We start from the raw sequence: 20,919 nt of genomic DNA, 5'->3' as shown, positions 1-20,919 counted from the left end.
CATGAGGCAGGAACTTCTTATAAAATACTCTGTAATAATTTGTAGGTCTCTAGAAATATATTAAAATACAAATTAACATGTACACAGGCAGCAGACAAAGGGTTAATGTAACCATCTAGTTCTAGGAATTGTTCAGCTGATAGAGCTGTCATCAGGGGAAGCCAATCCGCTGTCGCACTAAAAAGAAACATCATTATTATTAGTGACCTTTATTACATACAGGAGGGGGAAAACCATGAAAACCTGGCACTCTAATTGTGTTCTATTTGTGCCACTTTTTGGTCAGCCATATTTTCAATATACGAATTGCCAAAAATTATTTTGTACTAAGGCCATGTTCACATACACTGTTTAGGAGGGGGAGGTGTCTATTTTTTTTTTCTGTAGCAATAATTGTTAAATTATACAATAATAGAAATTGAGACTTTTCCCAGTACTTTTTGCTGGGGTTTGTGCCAAACAAAAACAAAATCTAAATATGTGACAATAAGGAATTTACATGGAAAGCTGGCATTTTGTGGCGCTAAAGTGGTGCATTTTTAGCTCAAAAATAATTACTTTGTGTCACCGGAAAAAGTTTCTAACTGACCATATTATGAGTGTGTGCTGGAAGCACTGGAAACCCCAAACAGAATGTATGACTTGACATTTATTCCCACCAATGTTTGCATTATCAGCAGATTTTTAGGGGGGGGGCTTGGAACGGCCAATTCATTTCAGTTTTGTTTTTTTGTTTACAAAAGATGGCAATAAAATTGATGTGTTAATAAAGCCTAAGGCCAAATGGTAAAATATGCTCATCTTCCTGTAAATGTGAGGGTTCTTGATAGATTTTTAATAAACTCCTCTTACTTTTTGGCACAAAAAAGTGATGAAGAAACCACCACAATAAAAATGGCAGAAAGAATTATATAAAAGTCAGATTTTATAATGCTAGTTTATAAAACTAGCTAGGCATCTGTATTATTTACTACCCTGTTTTAGACAGTGTAAATATACAGCGACTCTGTACCCACAATCTGACCCCCACCCCAAACCACTTGTACCTTCAGATAGCTGCTTTTAATCCAAGATCTGTCCTGGGGTCCATTCGGCAGGTGATGCAGATATTGTCCTAAAAACAACTTTTAAACTTTCAGCCCTGAGTCAAACAGCAGTGGCTTGGAGTATCTGTGCCCTAACTTTGCACCACCCCTCCATCCCCCCTCCCCACCCTCTTCATCATTAGGAATGCCCCTAGAACATTTTCTCCTGTCTGAACATTGCACAGGTGCCTTAACGATCCAGCCCATGTGCCGGGCTGACACAGGTGAGGAATAGAAGACAATCTGCCTGGAGCATTCCTAATGATGAGGAGGGACAGAGAGGTTGTGCCAGCCTAATGCATACACAATCTTGGCCACGGCCGTTGGGCACAGGGCTGCAAGTTTAAAAGTTGTTTTTTAGGACAATAACTGCATCACCTGCCGAACGGACCCCAGGACAGATCTTTGAATAAAAGCAGCTATCTGAAGCTACAAGCATTTTGTGGGTCAGATTGTGGGTACAGATTCGCTTTAAAGTGCCCATACACCCCCATCAATATCTGAAAGCCTAATATGTTTGTTAGGCCGACAACACTCTCTCCAATTCACCCCATAGACATGAGGTAAGCAGCTGAGACAGTTCTAGCAACATCTTATCTCCATATAAACGCGAAAGGGTACAGCAGTTGGAACTCCAACATGCCTGACCCTTCTAACCCCTGACATCTGTCAGTAGAGAATTGAGAGGGTCCTATAAACATTAGATAGTTGGCTAGTCCCACCAACAAGCTACCATTTTGCAACTTTTTACACTGCACTCAGCACTTTTTAGAAAGTGGTGGTAGCTGCTATAGCACAGATTTCCTATAATCGATGCCAGAAAACTGGTGTTGACTATTGCTAAAATCTACTTAAGTTCCTAGATGTAAATGCACATCCCAGTTAAATTCTCACAAAGGATGCCTTGAGGCCTAGGAAATCCTAACCCTTCACTCACTATGTGTCCCATGGTTATGGTGCTCTGTATACCTGAGGCTGGCAGCTTCTTACGCACAGATGATGGTCTTGCGCCACGTGGACAGGGGCTGTCGCTCTGGAGAAGAACAAGCATAGATTATAGGATAGAATAATTTTATAATACTGGCATTCTGGGGGACATTTACTAAGACCAGTTTACAAGTGTGCTGGGCTTAAATTAGGCCCATTCCCTTTTCCCCAACCGGATTCACTCAGAGGTGCAGGCCTCTTAGTAAACCTGGCCAGTCCTGCACTTGGAACAACAAATTTTCACCTGCTTCCAGCGAGCAGGCGTAAATCATGGTAAATGAGGCAGGGGAGGAGGCCACACCTCCTCCCTGCCTTGCCACACTCAACTTGTCCGCCTATTAGACGAGCGGGGCATACGTTAGGTGTACGTCAGGGAGAAGGGGCGCAAGGTTCATAAATGTCCCCCCATATGTTTTACCAGATCTCCCCCTAGTAAAGCAGCACTTTCCACTGGCTGCAGAGGCCTTGTATTGTGAGAGGTCTGCATATAAAGGGGTAATGCGGTGATAAGCATTTATTTACTAGATAAAACACATTACAAAGTTATACAACTATACAATGTGTGTTTCCCCCCCACCCACACCAGACCCGGAAGTGTGGTGCATTATAGTTACGCATTTGCTGTCGACCCCCAGCTGCCATCTTGGGACAATCACGTCATCTTCAGGAGGCCAATCGCGGCTGAGCAGCTGATGACGTGCTGTAGGGGGGCCGGCATGAGGGAGGGCTGAAGAGGTCTGGCCGGCCTCCTGAAGATGACGTGGGTGGGGGGAAACATGGGGAAGAGGGGCATTCACTTAACACAAATTACAAAGTTGTATAACTTTGTAATGTGTGTTATTTAGTAAATAAATGCTTAACACCGCACTACTCCTTTAATAGTGTGCCGCCTTCCTGGCTGAAGGGCTCTTACCTCAGAACTCTCTGTGCTCCCTGCTGGTGGTTGCTCTATTTTCCTGCTTGGGACTCCCAACTCCACAGATCGAACTCTGTCCCCAAACCGTAAGGAACAGAGAGATTCACTGACATTTTGCTCCACTGGTGAAACCTATAGACAAGTAAAGAGATTGGAACTTCTGCAAGATCCAGTTGTAAACTCCTGATAATAGAGGGTTAGTAATGGTGTGTTTTACACATAGAGATTTATCTGACAGATGTTTCAAGCCAAAGCCAGGAATGGGTTTGAAAAGAGAAATCTAAGGCCCCGTTCCCACTGAGCAAAATTTGCGGAATTCCGCGGCGGACAATTCCGCCACGGAATGTCGTTAGCCTCCTGCTTATAATGGGAGTCTATGGGAGGTGCGCGCTCCTGCTCTGTCCGCACTGAAGAATGAACATGGAATGGGGCCTTAGGCTTTTCTTTTTGACCTGTTCTCTGTTTATAGTCTGTTCCTGGCTTTAGCTTGAAACATATGTTAGATAAATCTCTGTGTAAATGCACCCTAATTCCTATCCAGGATTTTTGCACAGTATTTTGGTCCGTATTTTGCAACCAAAACCAGGAGTGGATTGAAAATACAGAAAGGCTATGTTCACACACTGTTGATATTGAGTGAATGGCCGCCATTTAATGACAAATAAGTGCAATTATTTTACAACAACAGCCATTGTTTTGAAATAGTGGCCATTATTTGCCAGACTAAAATAAACAGACGGCTGGTTTTGGTTGAGATTATCGTAGTTTCCCTCTCCTTAGAGAGTAACTGAAGGTCATGTTATTCAAGGCTTCACAATAAGGGAAATCACTACCCTGGAGTAATCTACTGTTTTTTGTAGAGCAAGTATAGGTTGCCTTACATTACATCACAATGTCTGCCCACTTTCTGTTAAGCTACACCCGTTGTCGAACAAGGCAAAGCATCAATGTAAGCATCCACAATCCATGTAAACCATGTTTTTTGCTTCTGGATCATATTCCATGAAAGGAGTGTTGTAGGAAATCACCTGTAGAAGCAGAAGAGCCTTCCCATCTCGGCTCAGAGCTTCCTGCAGCAGGTACGTGAGCTTGGAGTTGCGGTATGGAACATGGGCCTGCTGAGACCGCATTGCTGAGAAGACATCACCAAGTGCAGATAGAGAGCGATTGATGCACTGAGCCTCCCGCAAACGCTCCCCAGACGCTCCTGACCGTGACACTCGTTCTGACCCAGCCAGGTCCACCAGGTAGAGCTTTCCTGAGGAGAAGATAGAGCCAATTACTCCATAACACCCGGCATTAATTAATTGTGTGGATGCCTCTAAAGAGCACTGCGGGGCTTGAGTGGAGGGTAGTGCTGCAGCGCCCACTCACCTGTTGTACAGATCCCAGTGCTAGTCTCTCGCCCCTTGGCTGTCAGGATGAGGAGGGCGTGAGAGCGGGAACTGTGGGCATTAAGATATGTGTGTTCTGTAGCTCGCTGTTTGCGTCCAAGTTCCAGAATCTATGACAGAAAAAGAGAAATGACCTGTTTGTGTATCATATACCTGAGATAGGCTGCTGTGAAGTATTCCAGCATCACTGCATGCTCACCTTATTCATGTCCTGCATGTTCCTTACACTGTGCTGTGTCAGCCCTGGGACATACAACTCCCCAGTGCTTCCTGGAACCATCTTTATATCCAGAGAGCTCTGGCAGTCAGAGCCCAGCAGATCCCTGAAAGTCACAGAGTGGTTAGGGAAATGTGGCCACCCCAGAGTGATTATACCAAGACAACCATGGAGAATTCATATATACGAAGAATCCAGGTACTGTATAGGATATGAATAGGCAGAACAGATACAATGACTAGTGTAATGTTAGCAGTTGGTGTAATTTTTATTAGGAATGTAATGTGCTTTACCGGAACACAGTGCAGCAGTTACCTCAGTGTCTCATTGTAGATTTCAACCATGCTGACGCTCAGATGATGTTCCCAGCAGCTGGACCGTTCACTCACTACTGACAGGAGCAGACGTAGGGCTCTCTGATTTATCCCAGGATTTGCAGAAGTACCCTGAGAGGTGGACATATAGTTTAACCCCATGCCTTCACCTTAACATAAAGCAGATAAACTCCTCTCCATCATCCCTTACCTCCATGCTGTATGTTTTACCAGATCCTGTCTGTCCATAGGCCAGAATACAGACATTGTACCCGTCTAGACAGGAGGTGATGAGCGGAGAAACTTCATCAAACACCTGCAAAACAGACAGAACTGATCCAGTACCTGTCCATGCTGCAATCCTTGTTATACACAAGGCCTCTCCCCCGCTTTTACCTCCTCCTGTGTTGTGCTGGGAGGAAAAACTTTGTCAAATTCAAAATTCTGCATTTTTCCTTTGTTTGTGACTTGCAGGATTCCATCATCATCCTGGTCAAAGGTGACAACATTCTGCGCCCCAGGACCCATCCCATCCTCAGATGTGATTGGCCGAACACGAGCGAGCACACGGATGTTACCTGTGGGGGACAAGACAGAAACCTCTATGTAATAATTAATAAGTAATAAATCATATGATGTAATGGAGACACCATACTCCTTAAAAGACAGCTCTCCCATACCACACTACATCCGCAGACAACATAAGCAGGATCTAATCTATGAAGTAAATAATGAATTCCATAGGTTCTTTGTCCCCTGACCCAAGTCTTCCAAGTCTTTGCCCCAGTCTATACTTGAGGGGGGAACTATAGAGATTGGGGTAATCACTCACCTCGGAGACGCACCAGTTGGTTGTGACACTCTTTACGAAGGTAAAGTTCTCGTCGGTATTTGGAGAGGAGCTCAGAGTTAGTGTCTTCAACACGTTTCACAGCTAGAGAAAACTGAAAATGGCAACATTATATAGAATAATGTCAGACTCCCCACCAGCTACCCTTTTATCTGGTGTCCCACAGCACCCACCTCATCTCGAGCCTCTCGCATGGTCTCATATAACAGGCCAGGGAAGTCTCGCACCTGTTTTTTCAGAGCATTGTAGTCATGGGTCAGAGTGCGGAGTGCTGGCTGTAACATGAGGAGATTCCTGCGAACACCTATGATCATTAGTGACAAGAGAAACAGTCATTGAACATGGATGTCATCATGAAGACCTCAATATCATTTTAGACTTTACAACATATATATCAGTTTACTGGAGATATGCAGTTGGCCTGGCATGAGAGGATAGATAAAAGATGATTGGATAATGGGGAAATGTTAGCAGAAGGAAGCAGAATGGATCAATTAACTGTGACAATTTGGTGGCAAATGGAACTCACCATCCAGGCTCTGATGCACCGCTCTCATCTCCTCCTGGGCTCGCTCAAATGCCTCAGCTACAGCAATCTCCTTCTCCTCCTGCAGGGAACGGAACTCCTGCACCATCTGCTCCTGGACACGATCAAGCTCTGACGCATACAGTGCCAACTGCAGGAAAGGAGGGTAATGAATGCAATGACTTTACAAGATGTATCGCACTTATTGTTCAGGAATCTGTTTAAATTGGTGAAGGAGACACTGAACAAAATCCCAAAACAGCCCCCCCCCCCCCAAAGAGTGACCGTAAAGTCACCAAAAAGCCTGATCATAGTGAGAGAGGGGACTAATCTCGGCTGTGGAGTTGTTGGGGGAGGGGGGGGAGGCAGTCTGAGCCGAAGATGTTGTTTTGGGGGGGGGGGGGCGGGGGGGATTCAGCTGGGGAGGTTGTTGGAGGGCACCAATCTCCACTGGGGAAGTTGTTGGGAGGTGCCAATCTCAGCTGGGGAGGTTGTAAGGAGGTGCCAATCTCAGCTGGAAAGGGTTTTATTGGGGGGGGGGGGTGGCGTTCTAAGTTGAGGGAGTTGTTGGGGTGGCCACAATTTCAGCTAGGGAGTTTGTTAGGAGCCCAGATCTCAGCAGGGGAGGTTGTTGGGTGGACCCCAGTGTCACCTGGAGAAGTTATTGGGGGGGGAGGGGCAGAGGTTGACTGGTGCCTGCTTAATACTAGCGAGTTTGTTGTAGAGCCTGACCTGAGCACGAAGCTTGGCTGTTTCTTGTTGTTCACGCTGTAGTTGCTTCTTCATGTCCCCTAAGGCCTGGTTCTGGCTATCCAACTGTTCCTGGAGATGGAGGCATCTCACTTCTGCCTGGCTTAGAGCAGCCTTCATTTTTCCGGACTCAACCTCGACAGTCTTCACCACATACTACAATAGAATTCATACAATACACAAATAAACCTTAATTGCCTAAATATGTAACGGTTAAGGTTAGCATGAAGATCTGCAATATAACCATACCATGTGAAAACTGATAAATCTTGATGACTCCTGATTATGTATGTTGATAATTGCTGACTATACCTGGTCACGGTTGATGACTGATAAATCCCAATGACGCCTTGGGACGCCTGATGACACCTTATAACTGCTCAAACACTATGGGCTCGGCCACATTTTTTTTAGAATGTTAAATATCTTAAAAGGAGTCTGTCAGACTATATACCTGTGTGCACTAAATTTAGTTTGGGTTGAGAGGTGCCCAGGCCTAGACTGAATCTACTCTCTGCTCATATCTATTCTGCTTCTTCTGTGGTGGTGTGGGACACATTGAAAGGAAAACCAGCAGCGTCTAACCTGCTGTTACATTCCTATAGGGGAAGAGACGCTGAAGTGGGAATGCTAACTGACATAAATCTTAAAAGTCTAAACACATAGGGCAACATTTATTATTGCGTTTGCACTATTTCTGTTGGTTAATAATGATGTTTTGCACTATTTTTCATCATTTTCATATTGTGCGAATTTTCAGTTTATGCCCCAAATATATTGCAGCAGAACTCCACTCCTACCCTAGTGTAGTTTTTTAGCCAAGCTGTTTTAGGCAAACATCGTGCAAAAAATTGGGAAGATTTTTTAAGGCACTTGCGCCTAATGGTAATTTTTGCGCAACAACCATAAAAATTTTGCGCAACCCATAAAAAGCACCTCCTGCTTAAAAAAATTGCGCAGATGATAAATTCCCCCATAGACTTATTACTTCAATTAGAAAAACCTGAGTGTTCAAAAATAAGGAATTCATAGTGTTCTGAAACTTTAACTTATAAAGGTGGCTTTACATGGGGTGATTATCAGCCAAATGTTTATGGGTCACCTGATCAGCATTTGACCTGTCAGATGACCCAGAAGCCCTGCAGAGATAAGGGATAGCACAATTTTCAAAAAATTTAAGACAAAGGGGGAGATTTATCAAAGGGTGTAAAATTTAGACTGGTGCAAACTGGCCACAACAACCAATCACAGCTCAGCTTCCAGCTCTGGTGAAAAGAAAGAGGAGCTGTGATTGTTTGCTGGGGCCAGTTTTCACCAGTCTACATTTTACACCCTTAGGCTATGTTCACATTACGTGTACGTGTACATTACGGTACTTAAGTACTGGCCGGATGATCTTTCCGGCCGCAAGGTTCTGATGTGGGCGCATCAGCACACGCCCGCAACAGAACTTCCCATAGCGCACAACTGTGTGAACTGATAAGGTTTCCTACGGCCGCAATTCATTGAATTGCGGATGCAGAAAACTGACATGTCAGTTATTTGCGGAGCCGCACGGGATCCCGGCCGGAGCGTATACATTTACGTAGTGTGAACATAGCCTTAGATAATTCTCCCACAAAGTGAGAAAACCAGTCCGGCCTAGGCTGTTTATTTTCCAACAAGAGGAAGCAGCTGTATGTCTGAGTATAATAAAAAAAGAAAAAAAAAGGTCTGCATACTTTTAAACAGATTAGAGATGGTGAGAAAACCAGTGAATTGATATCATTATGGCCTGGAGGGATATAGTCTGACCAAGGCTATTTTACACCCTGGGGTAAAGTTTAGCCTAGTACAGACTATACCCGGGTTTAATCTGGGAGGGGGGTAACCTGGCCTGCTACACCGGTATTTATGGAGCTAGATTCCATTTCATACCCTCCTATATTCCTCTGCTTAAGTCGCACTGATGCTGAGGACATTGAGAAAAGGTAAACTGTTTTTCTTTCAGAAATTTTCTTTTTCTTGAAGTCCTCAAGCAGCTTCCTTTCCACTAATAAAATAGCTCCTGCGTGCTGTACATGGCCGTATATCACACACAGGAAGGGGAAGGAGATGTTATAGAGAGATTGTTATTACCAAGTGTTTGTGTCTTCATTTCTAGGGTCAATGACAAGATATATTCATTCCACTTTAAGGGCGTGTTCAGATTACGGAATCTGTTCGGAGAGCATCCCGCGGGTTCTGACGCTTACCCCGCGCACTCCCACTTGACCCTCACCCGTGCTGTATACTCCATTCTTCTATGCTCAGGCAGAATACGCCTCACCATAAAATTAACTCTATTGGACGGGCAGTGATGTGAGCGGGAGCAGCGGAATTCACGGGAACTTCTCCATGTGGATTCCTCAGTGTGAACGCACTCTAATACAGTGAGGACAAGAACATTTCAGCAAGGTATAAATGTTTTTGGGTTTTTTTGCTTCTAGTTAAAGGAGTATTCCACTCAAACATAACTTTTGAAATTTTGCTGTCCATGGTGAGACTAACAATTCATTCCATACATGTTATTATCTATTCAGTCTCCTTCCCCCAGTTCTGAGCTGCTGCTTTCTGCTGAAAACACAAAACTCTGCGTTTGAACCTCTCTCTATCTGTCTCCCCCTCCTCCCCCCTCCCTTCTGAGACAGATGATGTAAAAAAAAGTCAGTGGCAGGCATTATCTGCAACATTGTAGCTTCTTTGTAATGCTGGGAGGGTTATTTTGAGGTCAAGTTGCTAATGGGATTAATCCTCCCAGCATTACAAAGAAGCTACAATGTTGCAGATAAAGCCAGTCAGGGACTTACATCAGCTGTCTCAGAAAGTAGAGGGGAGACCAAGAGAAAAGCTCACATACAGATTTTTGCGTTTTCAGCAGAAAGCAGCAGCTGAGAACTGGGGGAAGGAAACCAAATAGATAAGTATGGAATGAATTGTTAGTCTCACCATGGGCAGCAGCATATCAAAAGTTATGGTTCAGTGGAATACCCCTTTAATGCTGGATAAGGTAAGAGGCCTTGAGTCAGTCTGTAGTTGGGGAACAGGCTGATAGTGAATGGGTTAGTGACTGGGTGTTGACAGTGCCCTTTCTCTTCTTTTAAATAAAGACATAACAAATTGGTCTGATTGGTCTAGGTCTGAGTGTTAAGAAGGGAATGCTTAGCACATTCTTTCCAAGCTCTGTGTCACATGACTGAGACAGTCTCATAATGCAAGTCCATGAGACCACAGATGCAAAACAGGCTGGCAGTCTCATAATGCAAGTCCATATGACCAGGGGCATAACTAGAAAGGGCTGGGCCCCATAGCAAACTTTTGATTGGGCCCCCCCCCCTCCTCCCCATCCCACTGTAGGTAGTCCCCCTGTTTATTAGCCCTCTGCCCAGTAGATTGCATATGTTAGGCATCTCCCCTGGTAAACCACCACCAGTAGGTAGTGTCCCCCATGATAGGCATCTTCCTTAGCATCCCTCATGGAAAGCATCTCCCCTAGCATCCCTCGTGGTAGGCATCTCACCTAGTATCACCCCCACCCACACATAGTGTCCTCTTTTATCCTACCCCCCAGTACATAGTGTCCCCCAGCTCCCTTGGTATTATGTAGACAAATCAGGAGGCCCAATGTATTGCAGGGATGCCCCCCACCTCTGATGTGGTGGGTCCCATAGCGACCTCTATCGCTGCTACGGCCCCTGCATATGACCATAGATACTAAACAGGCTGAGAGTCAAATAATGCTAGTCCATGTGACCATAGATACTAAACGGGCTGAGAAGCGGACTGTCACACGTTTCTTTCCACTCTCTTCTAGTGATCACTTGGGGTCTGAACACTTAGACACTGACCAATAAAAACTTTTGACATGTCCCAAGGCAGGGTAATGTTTACAGCTTGTGCTGCCTTAGACTCTTGGACTGAATAAACCCCATTGGGGTCATTCCACATCAGCACATGCAGATCTGTCATAAATACACAGCAAAATCCCAAACGTTACATGAGGATTGTGTTGTGGATTCACCAGCCCCTATAATAATAATAATAGTAATCCACAACATAATCTGCTGATAAATTGGGCAGCAGTTCTGACCTACGTAGATTCATCCAAAGGGGTGAATTGATTTTTTTCTTCGGGCCACAGCCTTGTGACATCTGCCACATGAAAAATATTTAACTTTTGTTTTACTCATATATATGCCGCCTCCCTCAACACTGCCGCCCTGGGCATAGGCTATTGGGTGCCTAGTGGCAAACACAACACTGTCCCTAGAACATTCAGGATTTTTTGACAGGTACACTTTAAGATTCCAGCAGGAAAAGGACAGAGACATTTGTGTGCTTTTGCCATAATATTCAGGGGAACAAATGGTAATTAACCCCAAACCTTTATCTGTGGCTGCTGGGAAAGCTGGAACTCCCTTAATCTGCGATTTAGCCTCTCTTCTTCTTCCACCCTCTCACGTACTGAGTCTCTCACTCGGAGTTCGGCCTCGGCAAGCCTCTCTGCTTTCTGCTGCACCTCACGTTGCAAAGTGCAAATTAATGCCTTTCTCTCGCTCTCCTCCTGCTCCATGTGAAGTAGACGTTCCCTCAGAGATGCCAGCTCCTGGAACACAAGTACAATCATGGGACGATCATGAGATTTTTTTGCTGGTACAATAAGGTGAGGTCTCCACAGAGTGATCGGATCTGAAGTTGGGCTCAGACTTATAGACTTTAGGTTATGACGGGACATGGTGTTACCTGGTTACTTTTACAGTCCAGTCGACTTCTCAGCCGCTGCAACTCCTGTCTTAGACGTCCATTCTCTGACACCAGGAGGTCACGGTGCTTCTCTAAATCTGTCCCCCCCTGAAAAAAAAAAGAAGAGGCCACACAAATTATTGTAAATGTAAATTAATTCCCCATATAGAGGTTTACTGTGGGGTCACCCTACCTTCAGTGGCTGGTTCACATCAATGATTTTAACCTACAGTAGGTCTTTATTGAGCATGTTCTAATTTAGATTGAAACATAACATTCCCTGCTATGGAAGAATAATTATTTTTGTACATTTATTTGCATGAACCCCTGAGATTGTTATGAACTTTCTTTTTTTGGAGTATATTAAATATAAATGGTGTTCTAGGACTGTATTACGTGCGTCCATTCTCCTAATAGTAGGAATATAGCGATATATTTTTATACAGTGGCACCTTGGTTGTTTGTTTTTTTTATTATTTGTATAGCGCACACAGATTCCGCAGCGCTTCACCTATCTGTATGGTTTTTTTTTCGGGTGTGGGAGAAAACCGGAGTACCCGGAGGAAACCCACGCAAACACGGAGAGAATATACAAACTTTTTGCAGATGTTGTCCTTGGTCGAATTTGAACCCAGGACTCCAGCGCTGCAAGGCTACAGTGCTAACCACTGAGCCACCATGCTCTCAATCCAAGAGTAACTTGGATTTAAAGCGTTTTGCAAGAAGAGCTTGGTCAGCATAGCATGGTCTACAGCAGTGCTTTTTCTATGGGAGCCTCACCTAATAGACTAAATGATGCCTGGGCCTCACCATCTGTAATGGAAGTCCATGCAAAGATAAAAACTATTGCTCAGTCTACCCTTCATTTGTCTCCTAACCTCTGTATAACATTAAATAATGTTAATAATGTTAAATAATGTTAACCTTCCAAATTATAGCAGATCCACTTCAGGCTGGGGCCTGCATCAGGGGACAGGACTGTGAAGGTAATGTCTACATAGCTGTGATTTCTCTCTTCCTGTACAGAGAGTGCTGCATGTATGTGCCCACATATGTCCTGCTTATTCCTTCATGCTCCCTGCAATCTTTGTCAGCCCTTGTGTTTCCCATCCTCTCCATTCCTGCTATAATCTTCCTGTACTTACACTCCTCCATTCACATTGCTGTATAGAAAAGTTTCTGTCACCATCCTCCTGCACACCTCTGATTCTCTTTTCCTGATTGGTCCATGCTGAACACACACCCCTTCCCAACTGCAGTCATGTCACCACACAGACCTCTGACAGCAGCCCTGCTTCTCTATTCTAGCCTGTTGTACTACGCTACTGCATTATGGGGATCTGCAGTTCCATCCTGTATCTACAAACTGCTGCTGTTTCTTCAGGTTTATGCACTTACTATACATTATACTCCACATGCTGATACTATACTGTACAGTAACTTATAATATGACATATTCAGCTGTTTCTAAATGTTTGTTTCATTTTTTTACGTGTTATTCAGAAATAAAAAAATGACTATTTTTTTTTTTTTGGGGGGGGGGGGCTTTAGAATATTTTCTTATGGGAAAACTTGCTTTGGTTTAAGAGTGGATTTGGATTACAAGGACGGTCCCAGAACAAATTATGCTCGTAATCCAAGGCACCACTGTACTATTATTAATCCAGCTTTTTTTGTAAAACATCTCATTACTGTCTCCATTAGTTGTGGGATCTATAGAGCCACTTACTTGCTGGGTGTGAAGACTAGAGATCTCTTCAGCCTGATGTTGCATCTGTAAAACACAAGCAAAAACCATCAGGGTGGCCATGTTAGGGGGCCTGCAAAGGTCACCACGCAGCCCCTATGTGTAATAAAACAGCCCATATGGATGACAACGCCTCACCTCTTCAAGTTTCTTGCACATCTGTTCATGCTCCTTCTGCTTCTGTTCTAACATGTCCTGCATGTCGTGCAACTTCACATGTAACATGTGGTCATCCACATACGCGCTCTTTCCATGACTGGAGCTCTCACTCTCCAGCTGTCTGATTTCTGCTGGGTGTTCACGCTTATTCTGTCTCTTGTCATCTTTTTCCTGTTGACGTCTCGGCTCTGCCTGAAGTCTCATTAGCTGCAACTGTACTTTGACGTCTCCTGTGTTTTCCTGCTGTTTACTGAGCTCAGGCCATCGCTTTCCTGGAGCAGTTTTCCCCTCCTGCTGTGTTCTTCTCTCTTGGACTTTTGCCATTGATGGCAGTCTCTGTGCTCCTCTCAGCTCCTGAGGCCTCTGCCCTGGCTCCTCTCTTTCTGGGGGACCTTGACCATCTTGTTTCAGAGACCCCACCATGGTCAAAGGGATAGGAGCACCATAGGTTTTCCCAACCACACACCACCAGCAGCCTGACATGAACAAACAGTAAGTTAATATAAACTCCTGTCCACCAGACAGGGGGCAAACACATTCATACAAACAGAACAAAGTGAAAACATTGTCGCTTGTAATCCTGTATTGCAGGTGGAGCCCCAGAAACCATAGGTTGTATACTGACCCTCAGAGCTGAAACTTTGTTTGCTGTCCTGTCCCATCTGTTTGCAGTTAACCCTTTCAGTTCATCGGTCCCTGGTTTCTCAGAGAGGTTTAAGATATCACAGGAAGAAATAAGAAGTGGATTTTATCTGGTAATGTCAGGACGTCAACAAGGAAATGAATGCCATTCCCATGAGCACAGCAGAGAGGAATTTCTTGCCTCTCCAGAGCTGGTGAAGCGCTGGATTGTTCCTCACTGCCACCACTGCCTGCACCAAGGTCACCCTCCTGTACATTCCACATACACAAGTCCGCTCACTGTTAACCATTAAGCTGCTGAAGCTACGCACCAAGAAAGCTGTGCCCTGCACACATAGCGTCTCGCCCCTGTGCCCACAAGCTGCCTGTCGCTGCTGATCCATACCTCATAGAGAGTGCCAGGGTCCATAACAAACTTCAGGCAGGAAAGTGAGAGCTCAACACTGGGAGGGAGCCTGGAGAGGGGAGGAAGGGGGAGGAAGAGGAGCAGAGGGAGGGCGCCTAACTCAGAGACTACAACCCATATCAGAGACAGCCTGAAAAACAGGAGCAACGTGAGAGTGACAACTCAGAGACTACAACCCACAGCAAGGACAGCCTGAGAAACAGAAGCAACATGAGGGACAACTGAGAGACTACAACCCACATCAGGGACAGACTGAGAAACAAGAGCAGCATAAGGGACAACTCAGAGGCTACACCCCACATGAGGGACAGCCTGAGAAACAGGAGCAACATGAGAGAGACAACTCAGAGACTACACCCCACATGAGGGACAGCCTGAGAAACAGGAGCAACATGAGAGAGACAACTCAGAGACTACAACCCACATGAGGGACAGCCTGAAAAACAAGAGCAACATGAGGGACAACTCAGAGACTACAACCCACATCAGGGACAGACTGAGAAACAGGAGCAACATGAGAGTGACAACTCAGAGACTACAACCCACAGCAAGGACAGCCTGAGAAACAGAAGCAACATGAGGGACAACTGAGAGACTACAACCCACATCAGGGACAGACTGAGAAACAAGAGCAACATGAGGGACAACTGAGAGACTACAACCCACATCAGGGACAGACTGAGAAACAAGAGCAACATGAGGGACAACTCAGAGGCTTCAACACACATCAGAGACAGCCTGAGAAACAGGAGCAGCATAAGGGACAACTGAGAGACTACAACCCACATCAGGGAAAGCCTGAGAAACAAGAGCAGCATGAGGGACAACTGAGAGACTACAACCCACATCAGGGACAGCCTGAGAAACAAGAGCAGCATAAGGGACAACTGAGAGACTACAACCCACATCAGAGACAGCCTGAGAAACAGGAGCAGCATGAGAGAGACAACTCAGAGACTACAACCCACATCAGGGAAAGCCTGAGAAACAAGAGCAGCATGAGGGACAACTCATAGACAGCCTGAGAAAGAAGAGCAATGTGAGGGACAACTTAGAGACTACAATCCACATCAGGGACAGCCTGAGAAACAGGAGCATTGTCAGAGACATCTCAGAGACTACAACTCATGTAAGAGACAAACTGGAAAAACAGGAGTGACGCCAGAGAAAAACGGTTAAGAAACTACAACCCATGTCAGAGACAGCCCCAGACAGAGGAGCAAAGGAAGAGAGAGTCACTCATTGACTACAACCCATTTCAGAGACAGGTGACAGACAATTAAAGAACTACAACCATCATCCCATATGCACAAGACATGTACCTAAAATTGGCAGTATATTCGGCTCTGTACAATACATATTCCTAAACTGCAAGTATATCTGACCCTGTACAAGATATATACCTGATACAGGAGTTATACTCAGCTCTCTATGAGACACTGGCAGCATACAAAGACATATACCTGATACTCAGCACTGGAAAGGACATACATATTCTAAATAGCATACCTGGTGCAGTCCCTTTGGCTGCAGGCTGATGGTCTTGGCTTCAGGCCCATGTATATCTGGGCCTGAGGCTGTCTAATAAAGGCAGGAATGTGATCTAACCTGATCATGCAGCTTTTATCCCCTCCTGTACCCTGCTGGGTGGGGACACTTACCACTGGGTCTCTGGGTATCCCTCATACAAGGGGTCAGACTGGAGATGCAGCGCTGGGAGAACTGATGCAGACTGCAGTCCTTGGCACCCTGGGGAGACAGAGACACCCTGTTATAATGTAGACACATCCTATATAGATACAGAGCATTAACAGATAGGGCCCTATTACACCAACAGATTATCTGACAGATTTTTTATGCCAAATCCAGGAATGGATTTGAAAAGAGGAGAAATCTCAGTCTTTCCTTTATGACCTAATCTCTGTTTATAGTCCATTCCTGGCTTTGGCTCAAAAAAATCTGTCTTCAGGTCCTCCAATACTAATGTGATCTGTATAGTATCTGGTAGTCTTCCTACCAATCATAGTAATATACTTGATAGTGTCACAATGAGAACAGCTCCTGGTGGCTCAGTACTTGTCACGTGTTATCTCCACATAACAAGAGAGCCGCCCCTGTCTGCAGTAAACCTGATACTTGACACATGAAATATTTAACATCCCCAACATGAATAGCACTCATACACACAGCATCACTACTTACAATTCCCCCGGGTTATATCCTACTTAAAAGACATCAACTCCATGTGCTAAATATATAACACAGAGGTTGTACCAGACATATCCTGCATAGAAGACATCTAGACTGTACACAACACAAGTATCCTACTCTACATAGAAAACATTTGATGTATAGTATAGTATAGTGTAGATGTGTTGTGTGTAGGATATAACCTCAGTATACCCTATGTAGTGTATAATGTACATGTTTTATGGTACGTGTAGTATAAAGTCTTGATGTATATGGATTTGATGTTGTTTCTGGAGTTGAAGACATCTAGACTATATACTACACATATCATTCTCTAAATACAAAGAATTTACATTATACAACAAGACATCTACTCTATAGCTTACAAAGATGTCATATCCTACATAGAAGACATCTACATTATAAACTCCATACAAATCACATACTACATAGATGTCTCCTATTCTACATACCCATCATACACTACATATAATAGACTGAGGTTATACTCTAGATAGCAGACAGCTATACTATATACAAACCCTAGATACAAGACATCTACACAGTACCTCATTACTTCTTAAAAAAAAACACTTAAGTCTTCCAGTACTTATCAGCTGCTGTATGCCCTACAGTAAGTGCTATATTCTTCCCAGTCTGACACTTAGCTCCCTGCTGCCATCTCTGTCCCTGACAGAAACTGTCCAAAGCAGGAGAGATTTTCTATGGGGATTTGCTACTGCTCTGTACAGTCCCTGTCAGGGACAGTGGTGGCAGTAGAAAGCACTTTGTCAGACTGGAAAGAATATGCCACTTTCTACAATACATACAGCAGCTGATAAGTACTGGAAGACTTGAGATGTTTAAATAGAAGTAAATTAAAAAATCTATATAGCTGTAATACCCAATTTCCATCCGCTTTTAGGGTGGCAGTGAACTTATCCATTTGTACATTTTGTATGTCTACCCGGATAGAAGACATCTACACTACACAAAGGCACACATCATATACTCCATATTAACACAGTTTGTGAGGCTGAAGAGTAGATATAACCATCCACTTCAGTCTATTATCCTTTAATGCTAATCCAGAAGAAGACAAACCCTCCTACAAGGTATCTTTGATCTCTTACTTAATATACCATGACCACCTCCGCTGGCAGGCAGTTCTATAGTTTTACTGCTCTTACAATAAAGAATCCATTCTTACTAAAATTAGAAACCTGTACTCCAGTAATCCTAGAGAATGCCTACTTGTTACAATTCTAGCCATAATGACATCATCAATACACTACATACACATCAGCCTCATGCCAGATGCTCTACATATACATCACACTATATACATCACGCACCTCAGATTAATCTTCCAGTCCCACTCTGGATGTCAGAGGGGAGATTGGTGCCCACCGCCAACCCTCACACATATCTGAGACCTACCTCCCAGTAGCAGAGTTCTCTGATCTTACTGACTCTGTAATACAGGGAAACCTCTCCTCATCTGCTCATCCAGGCACCACACCCCAAGTATCTGCTACATTCCTGTGTTACCCAACTCTGCCTAGCCTGCTATGTGATGGTGAGAAAAAAGCAGAGGAAGAGAGGGGTGAAAAGAGCAAGAAAGATAAAGAAGGTCAGGGAGAGAGAAAGAGAGAGAGAGAGAGAGAGAGAGAGAGAGAGAGAGAGAGAGAGAGAAGAAAAGGAGACAAAAAAAGAGGGAGGAGGAGGAGGGAATAGGGAGACATGACGTAATAGCAGAATAGTGAGGAAGGGGCAGATAAGTTAGATAAAGTGAAGAAAATAAGATAAAAAAAAGGAGAAGAGACAGAGAAATAGGAAAGAAGAAAGGCGGGAAAGGAGGAAGGATGTACCTAAGGAAAGGAAGGAGGGAAAGAAGAAGAGAAATTAATAGGTAGAAAGAGAGCTAGAAAGCAAAAGGAGAAAAAGTACAAGAGAAAAAGGGAAAGAAAAAGAGAAATGATTTAATATCAGAATAGTGAATGCGTTCTGGATGGTGAAAGGAATATAAGACACGATCAACAATATAATGGTGACTGCAGCTCTAGAAGTGACTGGAGTTTAAGCAGGTGTGGTCACCTGGTGTGTCTGTGTGTCCTCATGAGCTTCACCTGCCTTTCCCAGAAGTGTTTTATTCTGACGTCCGTATTCCATGGAAGCTACAGAAGAGAAAGCCCTGTAGTGGACTCTTTCTCCACACAGCATCATGTATCAATATGATGCCGGGAGCTGGAAAGTGTTTGATTCATTGGGTCACTGTAATGACACAGCCACACATCTGCTTCATTTTCCAGCATCATACTGATACATGATGCTGGGCAGGGAACGAGTTTACTACAGGGCTCCCCATCTGTAGCTTCCATGGAATACGGGACTTGGGAATAAGCCATTAGAGTACAGGGCCTCCAACTGCAGGACCAGGCCGGCAAGAAGTGAAGAGTAGAAGCTATGGATCAGGGCTGAATAGTCCTGGAAGGTTACACTGCAATATAGGCGCTCATCCTCTGGTAATGGCTGAGAGTTGCAAGACTCCGAGTTATGGTGGGGAAAGACCTGCAAGTAAGAAGTCTCCAGCAACATCCAGAGGTCATCAGATCAAGGTATGGGAAGAAAGAGTCTGCTGCCAAAAACTTCTCATACATTATATCATCATTTAAAAAAAAACAAAAAACAGGTCAGGTAGGAAAGAAAATGAATATGGTAAAGGTGGCCATACACCTTCAGTAACTGTTGGAAGAACGATCATTTGGCCAACAGTTATCTCACCTGGCATCCCATACATCCCTCTTAGAAAAAAGGGTTCAGGCACTGAAAATCCATTGGCCAAGGTGCCCACACACCTTATGCAGATGGCCAAACCTGGATAACATTAGTATAAAGTGTATGGGGGCCGTAAGAGAGGTTCCAAGCTGATGTGGCTCCCAGGATTAAAAAAAAAAAAAAGACCAGAGTTTTCTGCAAAGATCAAATCCTTGAAAGCCGAGGTAAAGGCGAAAAGGATGACTACCCTGAAGGATATATGCTAGAGGCATTTTAGGAGAACGTCAGGGAAGTGGTATGGTCGCTTCCATCATCCAGGCAGGAGACAGGCCGTAGGAATGTGGCCCTTCTGGTATGGAGAGGCAGTCATGCGTATCCACACAGAGGGAAGGTGGTGGAGTTTCACTTCTAGATGGGATTCAAGGCAAGTGACAGCTTTGCCTTGATCCACCCCTACAGCTTGTCTGAGTGCAACATTAGCTTTGTAAGAGGCTCGAGTTTTTCTGGTCTAATTATGAGCTAGTAATTGATGAGTCCGGTTAGCGAGGTTTCACTGTGGAAGCTATAGCTCATCAGAGCATGGTAAGACCATGGTAGTGACTATTTTCACACATAATGACTATCTTTCTTGTTATGGCATCATAACTTGACTGGGTAAGTATGTGGAAAGTGACAGACATTTCCTAGAAAGACTTTGATCAGCATGGCATCTGGTCTGGGTCTTTTTTTTTTAAATTGATATGTATCCATTGGCGCTGCCAGTTCAATAGGCAGTCAGGTTCAAGACAGATTCACTTAAAAAAAAAAAAGAAGAATTTATTTAATACTTTTCAATAATAACAATATAAAAAATTCATTAGCAGAATGCAAATAATAAACATCAGTCACGTTCCAGATACACTATGGCAATAACAATGTAACCACCAAGAAAAAGTTGCAGAATATCAAATAGACTGACAACAAAAACAAAACATTACACATTACAGAACATTATTTAGTTAACACACTCACACATACAAAAGCCCCCCCTCCCCCACCTCCACCACTCTCCCAGTCCTACAGTTACCTAAAGTGCAAATAAAATATATGAAGTTTAAACATTTGTGACCTCAAGTATTAGCCAATGGATCCAATTCTTTTAAAAATGTATTAGGGCACTTTCTACTCTCATAAAGAGCTTGGTAAATTGGGGATTAA

The 20,919-nt window shown here is 44.1% G+C and overlaps 1 protein-coding gene across 5 annotated transcripts; it reads right to left on the bottom strand.

Annotated features, from left to right (window-relative positions):
• Positions 1 to 14: 14 nt before the first annotated feature.
• On the bottom strand, positions 15 to 18,575 carry KIFC3 (kinesin family member C3). Of its 5 annotated transcripts, none has more exons than XM_069966427.1 (19): positions 18,300 to 18,575; positions 16,416 to 16,503; positions 13,686 to 14,182; positions 13,530 to 13,574; positions 11,801 to 11,908; positions 11,442 to 11,663; positions 7,022 to 7,195; positions 6,293 to 6,440; positions 5,937 to 6,067; positions 5,746 to 5,857; positions 5,310 to 5,491; positions 5,125 to 5,229; positions 4,915 to 5,045; positions 4,582 to 4,705; positions 4,363 to 4,492; positions 4,017 to 4,246; positions 2,986 to 3,120; positions 2,055 to 2,118; positions 15 to 177 (listed from the first exon to the last, which is right to left on the bottom strand). In XM_069966427.1, the coding sequence occupies exons 2-19, from the start codon at positions 16,438 to 16,440 to the stop codon at positions 152 to 154; spliced, it is 2,589 nt and encodes an 862-aa protein (XP_069822528.1). In that variant the 5' UTR covers positions 16,441 to 16,503; positions 18,300 to 18,575; the 3' UTR covers positions 15 to 151. The 5 variants fall into 5 exon arrangements, with proteins under 5 accessions (XP_069822528.1, XP_069822527.1, XP_069822526.1 ...); XM_069966426.1 differs by having other exon boundaries at positions 18,385 to 18,575; XM_069966425.1 differs by lacking the exon at positions 18,300 to 18,575 and adding an exon at positions 14,332 to 14,402 and having other exon boundaries at positions 16,416 to 16,494.
• Positions 18,576 to 20,919: the final 2,344 nt, after the last annotated feature.

Source organism: Dendropsophus ebraccatus, chromosome 4, assembly GCF_027789765.1.
Source record: "Dendropsophus ebraccatus isolate aDenEbr1 chromosome 4, aDenEbr1.pat, whole genome shotgun sequence".
In the NCBI taxonomy this organism is placed as follows: Eukaryota; Metazoa; Chordata; class Amphibia; order Anura; family Hylidae; genus Dendropsophus; species Dendropsophus ebraccatus.
This window is presented reverse-complemented; position numbering and strand designations above follow the sequence as displayed.

What these genes read in the sequence shown, in the direction of transcription:
- KIFC3 (XM_069966425.1), bottom strand. Translation starts at nt 14,368, where the DNA reads ATGGGACAGGACAGCAAACAAAGTTTCAGCTCTGAGG. An exon ending in GTAAAACATACAGCATGGAG is followed by an intron (nt 5,046 to 5,124) that starts GTAAGGGATGAT and finishes TCCACCTCTCAG; the next exon opens with GGTACTTCTGCAAATCCTGG. An exon ending in ATCTACAATGAGACACTGAG is followed by an intron (nt 4,706 to 4,914) that starts GTAACTGCTGCA and finishes TGTGACTTTCAG; the next exon opens with GGATCTGCTGGGCTCTGACT.